This window comes from Haliotis rubra, unplaced genomic scaffold, assembly GCF_003918875.1.
Source record: "Haliotis rubra isolate DU_JTF1 unplaced genomic scaffold, ASM391887v1 Scf2134, whole genome shotgun sequence".
Taxonomy (NCBI): Eukaryota; Metazoa; Mollusca; class Gastropoda; order Lepetellida; family Haliotidae; genus Haliotis; species Haliotis rubra.
In genome coordinates, this window is record NW_025766153.1 from 40,603 (window position 1) to 63,075 (window position 22,473).

Genomic DNA, 22,473 nt, shown 5'->3' on the forward strand with positions numbered 1-22,473 from the left:
GTGGTTCCCGAAGGTGATCTTGGAAATGAATGGTATCGTTTGCCTTCGTCCCTTCTTCTGAGCATGGCTGCGTTGGCTTGTTTGGGATGTCGCAACCAAAACACTGATGTTGGCAGTTCCGTGAGAAGTTTGTTGAAAGAATGAGTTCATTTTAAGGCCTATTTGAATAAAACAAATTCAATTTTACCAGGTGTTGTATCAAAATAATGTGAACTGGCCTGAACTGACAAGTTTCTGACATTTACCACTTAGGTGCTGACATAGAAGCACATTCAGGGCAGTTCTGGAATTGGATAATAGGATTCTGTGGTTGTGTGTGGTCCAAATAGCACAGTTCACAAATCAGTTGAAGTTAAACAAGCTTGGAGTTCTTGGATCGGTGACCATGTTTGGCACCTTGTCTCCTGAGAGTTTCACTGACTTCAGTATTGCCCCAAACAAAGCACATGTAACACAAGAAGCCTTGTACAACCCCAATATGTAAAATAAAGACAATATGTAAAAACTGACGCAATATGTAAAACCTTAACGCAAAACGTACAAAACAACGCAATATGTAAAAAATTAACGCAATATGTAAAAAGATGGTTTTAACGCAAAAAGTACAACACCTAACGCAAAATGTAAAAACAATTTTTAACTTGATATGTATAAACTTAACGCAATCTGTAAAATCCAGTTTTAGGTTTGAATATTAGGGGTGGCAACCGAAATCCATTTTCTTATACAAATTTGGCAAAAAATGACTTTATTTGCGAAAACTAAGATATTACTTTCACTCTCACTGTCCCATTGCTCTGGACTACTTTATCTCTCACTGTCCCATTGTTCTGGGCTACTTTCACTCTCACTGTCCAACTGTTCTTGACCACTTTCTCTCTCACTGTCCCATTGTTCTGGGCTACTTTCTCTCTCACTGTCCCATTGTTCTAGGACACTTTCTCTCTCACTGTTCCACTGTTCTTGACCACTTTCTCTCTCACTGTCCCATTGCTCTGGACTACTTTCTCTCTCACTGTCCCATTGCTCTGGACTACTTTCACTCTCACTGCCCCATTGCTCTGGACTACTTTCACTCTCACTGTCCAACTGTTCTTGACCACTTTCTCTCTCACTGTCCCATTGTTCTGGGCCACTTTCTCTCTCACTGTCCCATTGTTCTGGACTACTTTCACTCTCACTGTCCCATTGTTCTGGGCCACTTTCACTCTCACTGTCCCATTGTTCTGGACTACTTTCTCTCTCACTGTCCCATTGCTCTGGACTACTTTCACTCTCACTGCCCCATTGCTCTGGACTACTTTCACTCTCACTGTCCAACTGTTCTTGACCACTTTCTCTCTCACTGTCCCATTGCCACTTTCTCTCTCACTGTCTGGGCCACTTTCTCTCTCACTGTCCCATTGTTCTGGACTACTTTCACTCTCACTGTCCCATTGTTCTGGGCCACTTTCTCTCTCACTGTCCCATTGTTCTGGACTACTTTCACTCTCACTGTCCCATTGTTCTGGACTACTTTCACTCTCACTGTCCCATTGTTCTGGGCCACTTTCTCTCTCACTGTCCCATTGTTCTGGACTACTTTCTCTCTCACTGTCCCATTGTTCTGGGCCACTTTCACTCTCACTGTCCCATTGCTCTGGACTACTTTCACTCTCACTGTCCCATTGTTCTGGACTAGTTTCACTCTCACTGTCCCATTGTTCTGGACTACTTTCACTCTCACTGTCCCATTGTTCTGGGCCACTTTCTCTCTCACTGTCCCATTGCTCTGGTCCACTTTCTGTCCAACGGTCGAACTGAACTGTGCTACTTCTCTCTTTGGCCATTCTACCTGTTTTACTCTTAATTTGATCAGTTGGATTTGGACTCATGTAGTGTTTCTACATGAGTCCACTTTCTCTCTCACTGTCCCATTGTTCTGGGCCACTTTCTCTCTCACTGTCCCATTGCTCTGGACTACTTTCACTCTCACTGTCCCATTGTTCTGGACTACTTTCACTCTCACTGTCCCATTGTTCTGGACTACTTTCACTCTCACTGTCCCATTGTTCTGGACTACTTTCACTCTCACTGTCCCATTGTTCTGGGCCACTTTCTCTCTCACTGTCCCATTGCTCTGGTCCACTTTCTGTCCAACGGTCGAACTGAACTGTGCTACTTCTCTCTTTGGCCATTCTACCTGTTTTACTCTTAATTTGATCAGTTGGATTTGGACTCATGTAGTGTTTCCCTTCATTTTCAGGAAAGTAGCTAAGATATATCACTGGACTCTGTCCGGGTAGAATCTCTTTGGGGGAAACTTGTGTCACTGTTCCGTTAACATAAAAAAATCTCTCCTCTATCATAACATTTTTGATACAACAGTGAGAACCAGGTGATCATCATGTGTCCCGTAGGTGAGTTAATTAATAAGGTCAAACACCATTTCATATATATATTTCAGATATTGAAGACGTAAATTACACTGAGATGTCTCCATTTAGATAAACAACAGAATAACTGGTTCCATTTGTACTAATTTTTGATACTATGTCATTTTTGATGGATTCAGTTTTTTTAAACCTTGAATAACAAGTCCTGCTACCCATTTACATCAATATTCCATATTACTTAAATTGTATCAAATACAATAACTTTATTTCATTAAATTTGAGCGATCAACATCGGGACCCAGTCTTAAATGTCTCTGGTATTACTCGATTTCTTTGGCAGCAATATTAGCTGAGACTTGATTGAAGGAAATCAGATATGACTGGAATGGAAAATGTCTGAATCACTGCGATGCATTTTGCATGTCCATTATAACCAAAACTGCAAGATGGATTTACCATTTCTAAATCAAAGACATTTGTGTCCAGCGACACATCTATACTCATACAGTAATTTTTTTACATTTTGGAGTAATATAGTATATGTAAATACATCATGATAAATATGATATTTTCTTTTAAATTCATTCAAAGTGTTTCTGAAACAAAGTACCAAGTCTCTCGTAACTCCTATGGGATGGCTCAAACTTTTTATCAGGATTTGTTGCATTTCATTTGTGTATTTTGAGGTGAGATCAAAACCAAACTATTTGTCTGTCCACCAAGAAAAGTAGCTAATACATTAACTCCATAAAGGAAAATGTTTTGCTATTAATTCACCACTAAATAGGACAAATCTGAAAACAAAACTGGACTCTCAACAAAAACAATGAAAAGAAAAAGAGACAACCAAAACAAAATGATATCTGCAGAATTCCATGTTGAACCTTGGTTACCGTACCCAATATCATTACAAATTGATAAACCACTCTTGAGATACCAGTTGTTTGGACGGACAGACTGACGGACGGATGGAGGGTAATTTTATATCCCCAACTTTGCGCTAAAAAAAGGCCAAAAGGTAAAACCTCCTTGAATAGAGCATAATGAATACAACCCATATGACTATTCATGTAAAAATACTATGAAGAATAAAATGATTTCCTTGGATACTGTCGAATATAGATTATGATATCCAGCATCGCTATACATGTATATAACACATTCTACCATAATCAGCTTTACTTTGATGTTAAATGACCCAAAAGATCAGATATTAATTAAGTTAGAATTGAGGTTAATTTTGACATAATCATTGCAATAGCTTAGTTATTTTGAAAAACAATAAAGTAAAGTTTCTTAAAAAATGAATTTCAGTCGCCAAGACTTGTAAACAATAAAGCTGCATTTTACGTTAGTCTTTTAGATATTGCGTTAAAAATTGTTTTTACATTTTGCGTTAGGTGTTTACATATTGTGTTAAAGACATTTTTTACATTTGGCGTTAATTTTTTACATATTGCGTTATTTTTTACGTTTTGCGTTAAGTTTTTACATACTGTTAAAGGCACATCAAAACGCCATACATATAAGCAGTGAGAATTGTGTGATGATGTTGTAGATGTCGACTTCGAACAACCATATTGCCAATTCGGCTGTACAAGACAGACCATCATCACACTAATGAAACACGTCAGCCAGACATCTGACAGTCCCAGAAGTGGAAGACGTTGAGTGGCCACCCAGAAAGATTACCTTCACCTGCGCATTTTTCATCTGCGCAACCAGATGTTCACAGTGACCTCATCACCATCAACAGTGAGGGTATCGTCAACAGGAGCACCATGATGATGAGACGAATGAGTGTTATTGGTATCCGGACCTATCGACCATTTTGGTGAATGTCATGAAGCAGTCAACATCGACAGAATCGTCTACGTGAGGCGCTGTCAACGTTTGGGTACGCTTTATATGTGTTTGGGTTGTTTTTTCAACACGTACAAGATGATGTACTTGTAAGTTACAACAATCAAGTCACTTTTCAATATATATGGCCAGTTTACATGTTAAATAACATTCTTGGACTACTTTTTCCAAATATCGAAACATCATACCTTTTTTGACAGGTTAATCCCAGCCAGCCTGGATCGCAATTACCTCCACAAACTCCAGTTGTCTGGTTAAAGGAATGTCCACAGTGGCAGCTGTAACTACACGCATCTCCAAACTTCCTGCTGGACAGGACCCTGACAGAAGAAGTGTTAGTAGTTAAGATCACAATCAATTCGACGAATTATTCTTCCGTGGTTCTTTTGGAAAGTAGGATTGTCCACCAAACACTACAGGCAACAATTCCTTAATACATGCTTCAATGAGGCGGGGGAAAACCATATTTTCCAATATCCAGTATCTTATGATCACCACTTCAGATGTAACATCTTGCTTTACAAAGCGTTGATGACAATGCTTCTCGCTCTATACTGGATCTCGATGGAATGCCCATCCGTCAGGATACAAACGTTTGCTACAGGTGGAGATGTCCCTGTAGAAAACCAGTGAACACTTCATTTGTGTTCACGTGTTGCCTTCAGATACACAAAACAGACACTCCAACGTACGTACACACATTAGCATTAATTCAACGACTAAATCCAAGGCGGGCATTGCAATTTTGGTCCGAACAGGCGATCATACATAGCATTTACAGGTTAAACAGGTTAAAACACATGCGCCACACAATATCTCAATGGCTGTGGGTCACATGTTCAAAAGTACAGTTGGGTTTATTTTCATAACTTTGCAGTATGTGCACCACTGATGACTCGTCGCTCTCGAGCCATCATCGCCCATTTGCAGAACAACGCAGTCAAACATAATACCATAGCCAAGGAGACCCGATATGAGCCCATAGATTATCTTTGCGGCTATCTTGGACGCCAAGTTCGAGCTAGAGATTATACTCTGCAGGAATGGACACAAGCACTCAATGAGGTATGGCAGGGAGTCCAGTGCTGAGAATTCGACTGCAGGTACGAGGGGATGATTTGCAGGTGTTACCCGCGCGAGGGATGGCTATAACAATGACAACGACAAGACTTCATTACCCCTGGAGGAATTCTTTTTAATATATACACAAAGAACTTAATTAAGAACCCCTCTGTATTTATTCAATGATAGGTTTTCAACACATACATAAAACTTCCCATGGTGACCATTTCTGACTAGTATGATCCTTTCACTCATACGGCAAGCTGATTAGAATCCATGTTGATTTCATGATGCTAATTGCTCATTTAAAAGAACCACTCTTATTTTCATGTAACGCCATGTCAGTTCAAGTATGGCCCTGGAATGATTATCGTTGAATTTATTGGTGAGTGTGAACATTCATAATGTCATTTTGCGTGTCTTCCACGATGCAAGGTCAATACCGAGTGTAACCTGCATGTGACTGTATGACAGCCAGCACTCTCCTCCTCGTACTTTATTTATGTTCATGTGTATATGAAACTTTAAACAGTACTTTGCACCCATCTGGTGAATGTATTCTTTGTACCTTTTATCATTTTATGCAGTTTGGCTGTAGTTACACAGAGCTTTCATCTGAGAATATAACATTGTCCCAATTGGATTTTCTATGCTCCAAACACCAGTTTAAATGTCGTTTTTGCTGCTCTGGTTTTGGATTGATCAATTCTTTCCCACATCCTGTTTGTGCTCAGTTCCATCTCCATATATTTTTAAAACACGGGGCAGAGTCGATAGAGCTATGTTTTCATGGATATATACTGAAGATGAAAGAAACAAGTTTTCGGAGCTGCATATATATGAAAGTTTGTTTGCAAGTAATATCACACAAAATTCAACATATCTTAACTTTATTCAACTAATTTATAGCGGTCTTAATATATTTCGCCCACGGGCAAAGGCATTTGAATATTTTCCCTTGCTCCAAAACACACATGTCCTGGATTACAAATAATGAAATGCGGTGTGCCATGATGCATAATTCAACTTATTTTAACTTATTTTAGTTAATATATAGCGCTGTTACAATGCGTCGCCCTACTGCTGCATAGCCGTGGCAGAGGGCGACACATGCCACCTTCTGTTCTGTTCTGTCTCAAAGCATTTGAACAGATGTAACTTGTTGTTTCTACTGTGTTCGGTGGAGAGTTCATTGTTCTTTCCCAAGAAGTTGTATGCATCGCCCTGGACTGGTAATAAAGAGATACAGCTCTGATCGATGAGATCATGGCGGTTGATGTCTTGCAAAATGCTCCAGACGACATCGTTTATTGCATCCACAACGACAGCTGTTTTCTCTCAAGGATCATTGTCTTTTAGATTATGCATGCTTGTCCCACCTATTTGATTCGCCTTATATACTAACGGAAAAAAGTAACTATGCACAACTTAAAATTGCATAAAATGAAAGTTATTTGAAAGTTATAAAAATACATTTATATTTAAACATTTAGCAAAGTGCTTTCATGAAAGTTAATGCCTGATTGTTGCTCTGAGAAGTTGATTTCAACCTAAACTGTGCGTACGTCATGCCACGGTTTACAGAAAATCAGCGTCTCCGCGACGTGTGTATGCGAGAGAGCCCAAAGTGAAATGGCCAGATGTTTTGGTGTCTATCGAAACACGATCTCATCTCTATGGAGACGTTCTCAACATAATGGGAACACGAGAGATTTGCCACGGACCTCGGCCAGCCACGGGTGATATCATTTCAGCAAAACAACCACATTCGGCTGATCCATCCAAGGAATCGACTCCAGACTGTCCGTTTGACTGCTCGGACCATTCCTTGCTTACGTCCAATCAGTTCCAGGACTGTACCGAACCGACAGATGGAGGACAATATCCGGCCTCGACCGTCTAGTACCCGCAATGTTTGCCCCAAAGTCACCAACAGGCACTTTTGCCGTGTGCGGACATCTACAGGATACAAGATTGGGATGGTGTTTTGTTCACTGACGAGTCGAGCTTTCATCTTGACAGCTCAGATGGCAGGGCAAAGGTGTACGGACGGCGAAGTGAACGGTATGCTGACGCGTGCGTCGTTTAACAGTTTTGTGGTGACAACGTTATGGTATGTTGAAGCATCACATCTCATGGTCGGACACAACTTGTCATTGTCAATGGCAAACTGAAAGGTCTGCGATACACAGATGAGATCATTGGGCTTCATGTGCAGCCATTCACCCAAGAGACAGAGAAGCGTGTGTAACTTCACGCTTCAGCAAGATAATGCCCGTCCACATGTCGTTGGTGTAGTGACAGATTTCCTGAAACGCCATGATTCTTGTATCCAAACAATTAGAGAATGTGTCGATTTAATAGTGTTTGCCTTGAGCAACATAGTTGAGACGCAAAACCAATTTCCTCATACCTGTCAGTTCACAATAAATAATCATAAACGTGGCTTACCCCTCATAAATCATATTTGAAAATATATAAAGTTTTGATATGTTTCACATTCAACCAAACATGTCACTGACAGCCTTATTATTGGTCATATTTAATCACCGTTCGCCGGAACCTGCACCTTTCAGAAATACACCCTGACATATTCTATTTTCATTTCATGACTAGATTCTGCCACGGTATCTCGTATGTGTGTGTCTATATATATATATATATATATATATATATATATATATATATATATATATATATATATATTCTATTTTCATTTCATGACTAGATTCTGCCACGGTATCTCGTATGTGTGTGTATATATATATATACTTATCACAAATGGTCATGCTTCTATTTCATCAGAATATATGCCTTAGGATAGTCCTCTTGATACAACGGAATTGGTCACCCTAGCCAAGCCCAATTTGAGAGAAAAGATTCTGTCATTCTGAACGGTGATATATATATATATATATATATATATATATATATATATATATATATATATAAAGCGTTTTCAGGCTCTCTGTAATCCATATAAAGCTGGAAATACACACTGAGTTTCTATCGTCTATCTTTAACACACTTTCAATTTTGTTGAAGTCTTGTATTTTGTAACCCATAAAAGTACATTCCATTATTTCAATTATCAAAATTTTAATCGATAATGTTTGCGTAATTTCCATTCAATCGTTCCTACTGTGGAGCTGTGTCAGATCAGCTGACCGAAAATGGTTGTGAATATCGATGGAGGAAGAAATAGGAACGTTCTTTATAAATTTGTTCACTTAAGATAGTGACAGTGATGTTGTATAGAATACATATATACACAAACCATGGTAAACAGAAAGATTGAATCAGTACAGAGGCAGTGGAGTAAACTCACCCAGTATGAACAGTATCCAACACTCTGTCACCACCGCCCATAGAAGCAGTGTCCTCACATCCGCCATGTTGGACAACAAGGAAGTGAAATACACCGGGACTAGGTCGCATAACGCCTGCATCTAAACAGGTGCGATTAGTGCGTACTACGTGTTTTGTCACCCTCACACGGTATATTATCAAGTCAATTCATTGCCACACATAAATTGTTACGCCCAACTAGGCGTAAGGGTTATCCCAGGGGAGACGCCATTTCATCCATTTTAAAAGGTTGGGGTTTTAAAATACACGGTGAAAGAAATACTCATTTACTCTGCATTACAGAGGTTGTAACTGCCGTATAATACTATTTTAAGAAGTGTTTGCAAAACCTATTGCTTTCAATATCAATATAGATTAAACGCACATAGAATACATCATTTTATGGACCATTAAACTATGGACATTTATATACTGATAGGTTTGAGTCAGTTTTCTTTTTCATTCAGTAAAATATTTTCAGTTCAGTTTCTCTAGAGGGCAGAGCGTCAGTGCAATGAATGTACGCTTTGGGATACAACAGTCAGCTACAACAAAAGGTGTAAACCGAGTCTTCACGGATATTGATTATCTGTGCCACATTAAAATGATGTATTTTGTTGTATGTCCTATATATCACGTTCAACCTTTTAGCATCTGCGAAAAAATGAAAAGGGATTCTTTTGTTCCTGCTTTTTCCATACAAATATCCTCTGTGTGTGCAGTATGAAATGAACACGCCTAATTTCCGCTGTCCGTTTACTCTGCATTCAGTCTCATGAAGTACAAACCGTGCATTAAAGTTCCGAATTATGTCAGTGTATTGACATTAGTTTATCTATAAAAGAGTTGAATTTGTAAATTAGTATCACAGGCTGTGTATCACATACCGTTGACAATCAGCTTTGAAAATACCCTTCTACATTGCAATTTCCTAAAGCTTGACATGAGCTGTGGAAAACCTGTCTCCATCTGAATGTATACCTGTCTCACAAAGCAAAGCGCACATTAATATACTTCCGGAAAGTATAAGAACTCAAAGATTTGGGTTTAGTTTATACAGTGATTAAGAACAGTTATTTATAAAGCTTCAGTACACAGAACTGCTCAGAAGAGCTTAATGATATACCCTTTTGAAGTGGAATAGCTTCATTTGTTATGTATTTGTTAGCTGGGACGGCCCTATTCGATGGAGGTGTATATCACCACCATTGACACATTAAGTATGACGTAAAGAAAACTCAGCGGTTTACCTTCCTTATTCCCGGTGTCCATGCAGGTAGGAAAGGTACTGTAAGCCCCCATGGTCCCTAGTATGGTGATCTGCCTTCAGTTGTTCTATAGCCTGTTGTTATATTGTATCGTCCTCTATAGTTAAAGTATTTTAAATTTAATTACTAGTTTTAAGTATATATATGTGATAGTCGAGTTGGTTTTACTTCCTTTGTTACCAGATATTTTATAATGATTACCTTGTTTTCATTGCTATATGGCTGTAATATTGCCGATGCGATGTACAAATTTAACTCACTCACCTTATTCACTGTAAATCTGAGTTACTGTAACTAACATTTCATGTAGTGGAGATATCCCTGTTTTGTCTGTGTTTACTCGATCGACACAAATCATCAGCCGCCTCGACTACTGTAACTCTCTTCTTGTCAACCTCCCTAAAACGATTCTATCACGTCTGCAAAGAGTACAAAATTCTGCTGCAAGATTGATTACACGCAAGCAACGCACTGACCACATCACTCCAGTTCAGGAATCTCTCCATTGGTTGTCAGTTCAACAGCGTATCTTCTATAAAATTCTGTTACTGACTCATCGAGCTCCCCCTACAGGGAAAACAGCCCTCTCTACCTTAAAGAGCTCACCAGCAAGCTTCTCCGATCAGTTCCTCTTGTCCCAACCAGTCTCCACAAGCAAAATGGGTGACAGAGCCTTCTCCATTGTTGCACCTCAATTATGAAACATTTTACATCAGAACCCAAAGTCACCATCTGTGAATCCACTTTTAAAAGCCTAATCAAACTTTTCTGTTGAGAACTGCTTACAATATTTGCCATGTCCCCTCTCACTCTTCTACTCCTACATATACGCCAGTGAGCAACTAGACAGATGGATACCAGGGCTATACAAATGAACTATTATTATTATAATATTACAATAGCCGAATTTAAGGGGTCTGGAATTATTTTCTTGCTCGGTGCCGACTTAAATAGAACATATATCGATTCTTCTGTACAGCGACTTCCAAATATCACAACTCGTGAACGTCTGGGTTAGAAATGGTCTTCAGCAACTCATGCTTGTCGTAAGAGGCCACTAACGGGATTGGGTGGTCAGACTGGCTGAATTGGTTGACACATATCATCGGTTCCCAATGAACTAAGTAGGTTTACATCAGTTCGATCTTTTCACTTTGAACGTGTCATTACAGTTACGTACACACTTAAAAGGGGTGACACGGGGTATCAGGTAACAGAAACCTGTCCATGCAACCTCCCTCTCCCCTGGCAACCGGGTCTACAGTCACCAGGACACACACCACTGACTGGATCACCACCACCTGTATCACTGTACCTGTCTCCTCCCTGCCACCCTGGTCTATAGTCTCCAGGACACACACCACTGACTGAATCTCCCTCACCTGTATCACACCTGTCTCCCCGCCACCCTGGTCTACAGTCTCCAGGACACACACATCACTGACTGGATCTCCTCACCTATATCACACCTGTCTCCCCCTGTCACCCTGGTCTACAGTCTCCAGGACACACACCACTGACTGAATCTCCTCACCTATATTACACCTGTCTTCCCGCCACCCTGGTCTACAGTCTCCAGGACACACACCACTGACTGGATTACCTCATCTGTATCACACCTGTCTCCCTTGCCACCCTGGTCTACAGTCTCCAGGACACACACCACTGACTGGACTCCTCCTCACCTATATCACACCTGTCTCCCTTGTCACCCTGGTCTACAGTCTCAGGGACACACATACTGACTGGATCTCCTCACCTGTGTCACACCTGTCTCCCTGCCACCCTGGTCTACAGTATCCAGGACACACACAACTCACTGGATATCCTCACCTGTGTCACACCTGTCTCCCTGCCACCCTGGTCTACAGTCTCCAGTACACACACATCACTGACTGGATCACCTTCACCTGTATCACACCTGTCTCCCTTCCACCTGGTCTACAGTCTCCAGTACAGACACAACTGACTGGAATCACTTCACCTGTTTCACACCTGTCTACAGTCCCAGGCCACCCTGGTCTCACCTGTGTCACAGTCTCCCAGGACACACACCACTGACTGGATCTCCTCACCTGTATCACACCTGTCTCCCCTGCACACCCTGGTCTACAGTCTCCAGGTCACACACCACTGACTGGATCTCCTTACCTGTATCACACCTGTCTCCCTGCCACCCTGGTTTACAGTCTCCAGGACACACACCACTGACTGGATCTCCTTCACCTGTATCACACCTGACTCCCTGTCACCCTGGTCTACATGTGTGCCCCAGGACACACACCACTGACTGAGATCTCATCACCTGTATCACACCTGTCTCCCTGCCACCCTGGTCTACAGTCTCCAGGACACACACAACTGACTGGATCTCCTCACCTATATCACACCTGTCTAAGGCCCCCTGTCACCCTGGTCTACAGTCTCCAGGACACACACTCTACTGACTGAATCTCCTCACCTATATTACACCTGTCTTCCCGCCACCCTGGTCTACAGTCCCCAGGACACACACCACTGACTGGATTACCTCATCTGTATCACACCTGTCTCCCTTCCACCCTGGTCTACAGTCTCCAGGACACACACCACTGACTGGACCTCCTCACCTATATCACACCTGTCTCCTTGTCACCCTGGTCTACAGTCTCCAGGACACAGAATACTGACTGGATCTCCTCACCTGTATCACACCTGTCTCCCCTGCCACCCTGGTCTACAGTATCCAGGACACACACCACTGACTGGATATCCTCACCTGTGTCACACCTGTCTCCCTGCCACCCTGGTCTACAGTCTCCAGGGACACACACCACTGACTTGATCTCCTCTTGCCTGTATCACACCTGTCTCCCTTCCACCTGGTCTACAGTCTCCAGTACAGACACCACTGACTGAATCACTTCAGCTGTTTCACACCTGTCTCCCCTGCCACCCTGGTCTACAGTCTCCAGGGACACACCACTGACTGGATCTCCACCTCACCTGTATCACACCTGTCTCCCTGCCACCCTGGTCTACAGTCTCCAGGTCACACACCACTGACTGGATATCCTTACCTGTATCACACCTGTCTCCCTGCCACCCTGGTTTACAGTCTCCAGGACACACACCACTGACTAGATCCCTTCACCTGTATCACACCTGACTCCCTGTCACCCTGGTCTACAGTATTCCAGGACACACACCACTGACTGGAATATCCTCACCTATATCACACTTGACTCCCTTCCACCTGGTCTCCCAGTCTCCAGTACACACACCACTGACTGAATCACTTCACCTGTTTCACACCTGTCTCCCCTGCCACCCTGGTCTACAGTCTCCAGGACACACACACCACTGACTGGATCTCCTCACCTGTTAAGCACACCTGTCTCCCTGCCACCCACCCTGGTTTACAGTCTCCAGGACACACACCACTGACTGGATCTCCCTCACCTGTTACACACCTGTCTCTCCCTGCCACCCTGGTCTACAGTCTCCAGGACACACACCACTGACTGGATCTCCTCACCTGTTACACACATCTCTCCCTGCCACCCTGGTCTACAGTCTCCAGAACACACACCACTGACTGAATACCTCACCTGTATCACACTTGACTACCCGCCACCTCTGGTCTACAGTTTCCCAGAACACATACCACTTACTACTCCATCTGCTCCTCACCTGTATCACACTTGTCTCCCCTGCCAACCTGGTCTACAGCCTCCAGGGACACACACCACTGACTGGATCTCTCACCTGTATCACACCTGTCTCCCCTGCCACCCTGGTCTACAGCCTCCAGGACACACACCACTGACTCCTCAGTCACCCTCACCTGTATCACACCTCTCCCTGCCACCCTGGTCTACAGTCTCCAGGACACACACAGCACTGATTGGATCTCCTCACCTGCATTACATCTATCTTCCCTGCCACCCTGGTCTACAGTCTCCAGGACACACACCACTTACTGTATCTCCTCACCTGTATCACACTTGTCTCCCCTGCCACCCTGGTCTACAGTCTCCAGGACACACACCACTGACTGGATCTCCTCACCTGTATCACACCTGTCTCCCCTGCCACCCTGGTCTACAGCCTCCAGGACACACCACTGACTGGATCTCCTCACCTGTGTCACATCTGTCTCCCTGTAACCCTGGTCTAGCTTCCGTTTGAGCACACTGTGGAGAAATCACAAATGGCATGAACATATATTACAGTGTATGGCCTGTATTTAATGAACACCTTTACGCACATAAATGTATGTCATGCTATAATAGGATACCATTTGAGCTATGTATTCTAATCGTCTTCATGTATGAGCAAGCACATTTCCTATTAGTCTTGATAGAAATATAAAATGAAACTTCAAAAGAATAACCATGTTTTAGGCAAAATGTACATGTACGGATCGCTGAGGTAATTACGTCACTCAAGCTGCCCATTATAGTTGTGTTTCACGCTATTCTACAGATCATGTTTAAACGTTTCACTGCCGTGTGGCACAACACGAAACGAAAAAGACTTTACCACAATTAATGTGTGTTACCTTTCTTATGTTGTCGTATATATAATAATTAGTACATGGATTATAATTCATGTTGAGTATATATTCTAATCCTTATTGTGTGTAGAGTACATCATTGTATGATAAAAGATGGCTTTGTATGATCGTACGATCATAGATTTTTAAAGCTTGAAAGTAATGTTGAAGTCAAATAATGTCAAAAGTAAATACAGATGTCTGTAAAGATGTTTACCTCCTCTGCAGTCTTCACCCATCCACCCTGGTGCACAACCAGACACACAAGCCCTTCTTCTTATGTGATCACAGGGGCGAGTTTCCTTGCACACTTCCTGTCAGAACAAGAGTCGATGCAGTTCTGTCCATAGCGTCCATTTGTACACTCTATGGAGAAGTCGCAATGACGTGAAAATATTGCAAAAGCCCATTGTCATTTTATGGTTTTAAGCTAAAGGTTGAATCTCCTTGTTTTATTTGTTCTAACAGTTTTAGGTATCCAAGGCAATATGTAATAGTTAGCCATAACAAAGTTCTGATAACAGATAACTGAAAATTAATAATTTGATCTAAAAGCCCATTTTGTGAGGAATTAAGTGCCAGCATGTACCTTGTGAACAATCCACACCTCTCCAACCAGTAAGACATCCCTGTCGCATGACCTGGTGAAGCGATCACATGACGAGATGACATCAGAACACTTCCTGTCAGTACACGTGTTCACACAGTTGACTACATAGTGGTTAGCGTCACATTCTACGGGCGTGGTGGGCAACCTGGGCCGCAAAGCGCCAGGCTAGTGATCCAGCGAGCTTGAGGTGACGGCTTCGAGGAGTCCACCTGTGACCGGGGGTGTAAATGCCTTGGAGTGAACATTGTGTGCAGACTCTTTCAGTGATGTCACAACCCCTAGTTTATAGTACACAACCATGTGCACTTAAAAGAACCCATGAATCCGTTGGTATATGACCAGATGGTGGCCACATGAATACGATGCAAACACCTAGTTGCGGGTACACCAACGTGCAGTAAACTTGGACAAAATACTGTGACTATGTCCCAGTCCACCCAGCTGTGAATGGGTACCGCGTAAGGATGGGAAAGCCACACTAACTCGGTGCGCCTAGTGGCTGCAAGAGTTGTATACTCCCCAGGGAGTTGCTTAAGATTGATAATACGATGTGCCGTTGAGATTGACATCCAGTGATCGAGGGAACATATTATATGAATATTCACACAATAGCAAACGGCAGTATTCTGTCTAAATTTATCGATATTCACAGCTGGATATCGGCGCTATACAAATGTTGGTATGTATGTACAAGAAAAATGAAAAACGAATATTCTTAGTTTAGATTCGGGGAAGTTTTAATGCATAATGTTCTTATCATGTTGAAAAGGAATCATAAGGTATGTTAATATATCAGCACAAACCATCAAAGGGACGTTCACAAATGACAGTTCATGTAGTATTTTACACAATGAAGTCAGTAATGAAGAAAAGACTTTCTTTTCAATTTGATTAATAACTATCATATTACCGTATCAGGATTTCAACCAACATACATCAATTTTGATTTATCAGGGTGTTCTGGAAGTCATAATCATAGTAAGGGCCTGCTGCTTAAATACTGTCATAATGACATGTCAGCGGTTTAAAGGTAGTTATTTAAATAACATGGTCTTGGAATAAACAGGATTTGATTTGTATTTAGCCATTAAACTATTACATCAACATCCTCGTTGTGTAACGTTTAGTGTCGTTTGGGACACATTCTCTTCACCTGTACCCATTGTCATTAATTTTGTTGCACTATTTGCACGGACATCTACGAATAAAAGATCATATGTTATCGATACATTAGGCCAATGGAATAGTCTTACCGTCAAAGGTAAGCAATAGTCCGTCAATATATTCTTTAAAAACTGTCGTATCGGAGCAGTCCGCGTTTCCACCGATGTATAATTGCGGTTAGAGATACACAAACGTATTGCACTAGATTGAGACACAGTTGTAGCACACTAAATTTCGACCTGTTTCAGGTTAACCTATCTGAGGTTATTGAATGCGAATGTGGAGCGCCATGAAAAATTCATTACATTTCTTTGTTTTAATGCACTTTATATTATGACTTCAGGAAGTCACTATTCTGAGGGTTTTAATTAATTTTGATGACGAAAGACACACAAAAAGTGGTGCACTTGTGTCCAATCCTTTTGTCTTTTGGACGTTAAAAACCTATATCACAGACCCATAAAAATATCACCTGTCTATTTGCCATCCTGGCCTACATTACTAAGGATTCACTGAGTGAATCTCCTCACCTGCCTAGTACCAGTTTCTCTTACACCATGTATTACGCCTCACCTGTATCACACCTGTTGCCCTGCCACCCTGGTCTACAGTCTCTTGGACACAAACCACTTACATATGGTCACACGCCTCTTCAGCGCAGTGACAAAATTTACTGCAGGTTTCACCAAAACAACCCAGGGCTGCAAACTGAAAATAGGTGATACGGATACACAATAAGAATGTAGATTTGCATTACAAATGAGAGTTTGTCCATGTCGGATGCTTGTTGATATATGGAAGGGTCTATGTCCGATTATGGCATCAAAATATGTGTGTGCCTTTTGTCATATGAACAGTAACCGTACAGAAATTTAATACACTCCTACCATATATTTCGACCTCACAGAGATTGGGGTATGTGGTGTTCTGATATTGAGAAATATCTTCCAATGCCATCACATGTTGCACTGTAGATCCCGCCGTTACTGACAGGGGTGTCGTATGGGGAAGGCATAGCAAGGGGAAGGCCCGTGGAGGAGCTCGTGTTACTCAAGTAGAGCACAAAAGACCGGATTCCTTCTGGTCCTAAAATAGATTTTATTCAGAAGTAAAACCGATGAGTTAATATTTTATACAATCGTAAACGCATTACAATAAATTATGGTATCTGTCTACCTTCATTAAACAAAGAAACAAGTTCTAAAATAGATTTTTAGACTGGCTATTATTCATATCTGCAGACAGTAAACTCGTTTTACAATAAATGATATTTTTATTGCTACATTAAAGTAAAGAAACAAGTGTAGTTTTTAGAGACGCGTCCTTTTGTCTCCCGTTTTTCACATTTCTTAGAAAAGAGTAAGATAAGTTGAAATAAGAATGCATGAGAATCGTCTAAATGATTACTTCAGGTATTATCAGAATGAACTATTCTGATGCACATCTTGCCATCGGATCTATTGAAACCTATTTTGTCAAAATGAAAGAAATACATGAAAAGAATATTTCAAAATTAGTGAAGCCAAATGTCAGTTAGTTCAGTCCTTACTGTGCGATGGCTGATATATCTTGACATCATGTATTCTGTACTGCTTTCCTAGGTCCACCTTCCACAAACCCCAGGCACCCATGAAGGGCCACCTCCTCGTGGTGGGTCCTGGGTAACGCTAAGCGCCCTTCAACCCCGGTGTGGACCCGGGGACATATTTCAAATCCACCAACCCGTTTGCCGTGGGTTGCGCCCTGTGTCGGTGGAGGAAGAAGGGATTCTGGTGGTTGAGGGCACTGGTTCCAGGAACAGTGTTCCTTTGCCAAACACACCACTTCGGCCCTGACTTCACCTAGACGATTTGTGGTTGAATGGGCCCAGTTCAACCAATCGGCTGGTCACGCCAAGCCCTGTGCATGGAGTATGTATTTATATAATTGCATAAATTTGATTTGAAATTGTTTCAAGTTTGGTCTTGGCTCTCGTTGTTCATTTAACACTTTTAGATTTTGAAATTTGATCTTTATGAGCTTTGCCTAGAGTCTTATGCCCAGAAGGCGGTGGCTCATGGGCCAATCCGGTGTTCTGATTAATTTTCAATTAGTCTTCTGCTGGAGTATACCATCTCAGTATCCTTGGTGCTGCCAGTCGGAGACCCACTGGTATATGGCATTGTCCTTGTGATACTCCGTGGGGGTGGGAACCTGAGATGGTGAATCTTTCTACTATTAACCATGGCTCAACCCAAAACACACAAAGCAGAGCACTGGATGAGTGTTTGTCCTCTGATGAGGACAGTTCCATAAACCGATTCCCGGATACATGGAGTAGATTTTTGGTTGTATCTTCTACTGATGGTGAACCACTAAAACTAAATCCATTTGCCACATCAAAAGCAATTTATGGACTTGTTGGTGATGTCCAAGCTGTTAAAAAGATTAGATCTTGGTTTCTCCTCATAGAGTGTACAACGGCCAAACAATCAGCTACCCTCATAGCCACAAACAGCTTGTGAATACTGCGGTTTCAGTTTCACCCACGAGTCTCTGAACAGCAGCAAAGGTATCTTGAGAGACAGAGGCCGCTGGCTTGCCAACATGAGTAAAACAGAAATCGTCACAGAATTACAAAATCAAGGAGTGACTCATGTTAAACTGTTCACGTTTAAAAGAATGGAGAAACTTTAAATACAAACACCTATTTAATTTTTGTTTTCACAACCCCAACATCCTAAGTCTATCAGAGCTGGTTATTGTAACATCGCAGTGGAACAATATATTCCAAATCCACTTCGTTGTTACAAATGTCAAAAGTTTGGGCACGGTGCCCAATCCTGCAGGAATCGTGCGACATGTTACAGATGCGGTGAGGAAGCTCATGAAGGTTCTGACTTTTCGTCTTCTCCAAAATGTGTTAACTGTCATGGCGATCATATGTCTTCATCAAAGTTATGTCAAATCTGGAAACGTGAATATGAAATTGTCAATTCAAAGAATGTAACCTACCAGGAGGCAAAACGTTTAGTAAATGCACCCTCCCTCCATCGTCAGGTATTACATACAGCTGTTGCTCGCCCTCCTGCTAAATCTGTTATGTCTGTTGCATGTCAGACAGATATCACCTGGGCTAAAGCTGCCAAATACACAGTAATCACATCAGCTTCTACTGTTGACGAGAATCATGCAACATCTGCGTGTCAGACTGAACCACGAACAATGTCTCCTGTTGTGGAAAATCCTAGCCATAAAGTTGATCACAGGCAAAAATCTGACAGAGTACAAAGGGCTCACGTGACCCTGTACAAATCTATAACAAGTTTCAAATTTTAGAAGACATGGACGTCTCCCTCATTCACGTGCGCGAAATAGAAGCGGAACTTCGCCTCGGAGGGGAAACGTAGATCCCCAGTATTACCACCCGCTATAAACATGACTTATAACCCCTTAATCCAATGGAATTGCAGAGGACTTAGGACCAATTTTAATAAAGTACAATTACTAGCACAAGACTTTACACCATCAGCATTTTAGTTTTCAAGAAACATATTTAAAACAAAATGATAAGTCTTCGAATTGCGTCATTACCAGTCTTACCATTCTCTTTTTCACCTCCAGGCGACAAAGCCACTGGTGGATCTTCCATTTTGGTGAGAAATGGCATTATCCACAGCCCTGTACCTATGTTAGAAACCAATCTTCAGGCTGTTGCTGTTCGTCTTACTTTACATATAACCATTTTCTCTCTGTTCCTTATATATCTCTCCATCTTCAACTCTTCTCACCAGTCTGATCTTCAAGATTTGTTTGACCAACTACCTAAACCCTGTATCATAATGGGTGATCTAAATGGACATAACCCACTGTGGGGAAGTTACTGATAACCAACAACAAAGGGAAAATTTTTGAAGATTTTATCTCATAATAATTTATGCATGATTAAACGACGGCTCTAACACATATTTACATCCTGCAACGGGTACATATTCTTCTTTAGATTTGTCAATCACTGATTCAAATGTTTATAATGAATTTGAATGGTCAGTCCATAATGATCTTTGTGGGAGTGACCATTTTCCAACAGTACACTTACAGCAATTAACCCTACCGATGATCCTCCTTTAACAAGATGGAATTTTTCCAAGGGCAATTGGCCCACTTATTTCAGGCTACCTGACTCGAAGAACTCAAACCTGACCTTTTCATGGATGTTCCTGATCCATTTAAAATGTTTTCTGACAAACTAAAACATATAGCTGATGACATTATTCCTTAGTCCTCTGTAAAACCCTCACATACGTAAAACCATGGTTTAATGACGAATGCAAACAAGCTAGGAAAAATAGGAAAGAAAGCAGAGAGAAACATTTTCGCTGCCATCCTACAGTACTGTAACTTAAATAATGTAAAAATCAGTTATGCTCAAAGCTCGACGAACGTTTAAGCACATAAAGCGTCATATTTTGGAAAATTACGTTTCCAAAATAAATTCGCGTACTCCTATGTCAAGGGTATGGAATATGATCCAAAAAATCAAAGGCAAGGGTTCAAATCTAGTGGTATTCAACATCTCAAAGATGATAATGACATCCTAACTGCAAAATGTGATATTGCAAATAAGTTGGGGGAAACTTTGGCTAAACATTCGTCTTCCTCAAATTATAATACAAAATTTCAGGCTTATCAAACACAACAAGAAAAGAAAAAAGTGAATTTTCAATCTGATAATGGTGAAGATTATAATGAGGTCTTTTCATTACATGAACTTCACACTGCTTTATCACAAGCTCATGATACTGCAACGGGACCTGATGCTATCCATTACCAACTTTTAAAACACTTGCCTGAATCTTGCCTGGAAACTTTACTTAACATTTTTGACCATATTTTGATAACGGGATATTTTCCTCCTTCATGGTGAAACGCCATGGTTGTTCCTATCCCAAAGCCTGGGCAGGATCATACAGATCCATCTAATTATCGACCTATTTCCTTAACTAGCTGTGTTTGTAAAACCATGGAGCGAATGGTCGATAATCGCTTAGTTTGGTTTTAGAAACCAACAATCTAATCACTGATGATATACAATGTGGTTTCCGTAGAAACCGTAGTACAGTTGACCACTTGGTCTCAGGTTTGGAATCATTTGTTAAAATTTTTTTTTTTTAAAAACAACATGCTGTATCCATCTTTTTTTTATCTTGAAAAAGCTTTATGACACCACTTGGAAGCATGGTATTGTAAAAAGACTTACAAACCTTTGGGTTGAGAGGTCGCTTGCCCCAATTTATAACTAATTTTTTTATCCGACAGACAGTTTCTAAGTTTGTGTGGGATCAACCTTGTCAGACTTCTTTAATCAAGACCAAGGTGTTCCACAGAGCAGTATTTTGTCTCTGGGACTTTATTTTAGCATTAAGATAAATAGCCTTTCAAAGGTTTTAAGTGATTCAGTTGATGGATCACTATTTGTGGATGATTTTAATGTTTCTTGTAGAGGTAGAAATATGCATACCTTAGAGAGACAATTACAGCTTTGTCTCAATAAAATTGACAAATGGTCACTTGAAAACGGACTTAAATTTTCTATAGCAAACACTAATTGTATACATTTCTGCAGAAAATATAAACCGCATAAAGATCCAGAATTATTTTAAGTGGCACCCCTATCAAAGTTGTAAAGGAGGCCAAGTTCTTGGGTCTGATTTTCAACTCACATTTAACTTTTCTGCCACACATTAAAATCACTTTAAAGCCAAATGCCTGAAGGCACTTGATCTGTTAAAAGTCGTTTCCAATTTTAAGTGGGAGGGGGTCAAGCTTCCTCCTACATCTATATCGATCACTGGTACGTTCCAAAAACTTGATTATGGTTCCATCGTTTATGGTGGAGCCTGCAAAAGCAACCTAAAACTATTAGATTCTGTCCACCACCAAGGTCTGAGACTTTAGCTTGGCTCTTTTAGAACTTCACCTGTTGACAGACCTCTACGTCGAGGCAGATGAGCCATCTCTTGCACAACGCCGTATCAAATTATCATTACAGTATATTACCAAAATGTTCTCTAACAAATTTAACCCTGTATATACCTTCGTTTTAGATACAACAAAAGCCTTCTCTTGTTCCGCCTCTTGGGCACAGAATTAAACCATTTCTTTCTGCTGCCGGCATTGAGCTGGATAATATATCTCCTTCCGTCTTCTTTCTTCTCCTCCTTGGCAATTGGATTTAGGTTAAATACGTAACTGGAACGGTTTGAT

The 22,473-nt window shown here is 41.2% G+C and overlaps 1 protein-coding gene and 2 long non-coding RNA genes across 4 annotated transcripts in view; all 3 read right to left on the minus strand.

Annotated features, from left to right (window-relative positions):
- The window catches only part of LOC124276818 (multiple epidermal growth factor-like domains protein 6), a 37,164-nt gene extending 28,469 nt beyond the window's left edge, over positions 1 to 8,695 (minus strand). Inside the window, exons 1-2 of the mRNA XM_046712469.1 lie at positions 8,629 to 8,695; positions 4,470 to 4,558 (exon numbers count right to left, since the gene is read on the minus strand). Of these exons, the coding sequence (XP_046568425.1) occupies positions 4,470 to 4,558; positions 8,629 to 8,695 (156 nt within the window). The remainder of the gene's footprint in view (positions 1 to 4,469; positions 4,559 to 8,628) is intronic.
- A 4,356-nt stretch (positions 8,696 to 13,051) lies between these two features.
- On the minus strand, positions 13,052 to 13,977 carry LOC124276816. Its single transcript, XR_006898665.1, has 4 exons — positions 13,967 to 13,977; positions 13,754 to 13,816; positions 13,386 to 13,446; positions 13,052 to 13,151 (listed from the first exon to the last, which is right to left on the minus strand). It is a non-coding gene; the product is annotated as an uncharacterized LOC124276816 (long non-coding RNA).
- Positions 13,978 to 15,101: 1,124 nt separating this feature from the next.
- LOC124276817 lies at positions 15,102 to 17,849 on the minus strand. Of its 2 annotated transcripts, none has more exons than XR_006898667.1 (3): positions 17,777 to 17,849; positions 16,801 to 16,935; positions 15,102 to 15,188 (listed from the first exon to the last, which is right to left on the minus strand). It is a non-coding gene; the product is annotated as an uncharacterized LOC124276817 (long non-coding RNA). The 2 variants fall into 2 exon arrangements; XR_006898666.1 differs by lacking the exon at positions 17,777 to 17,849 and adding an exon at positions 17,115 to 17,153.
- Between the last annotated feature and the right edge of the window lie 4,624 nt (positions 17,850 to 22,473).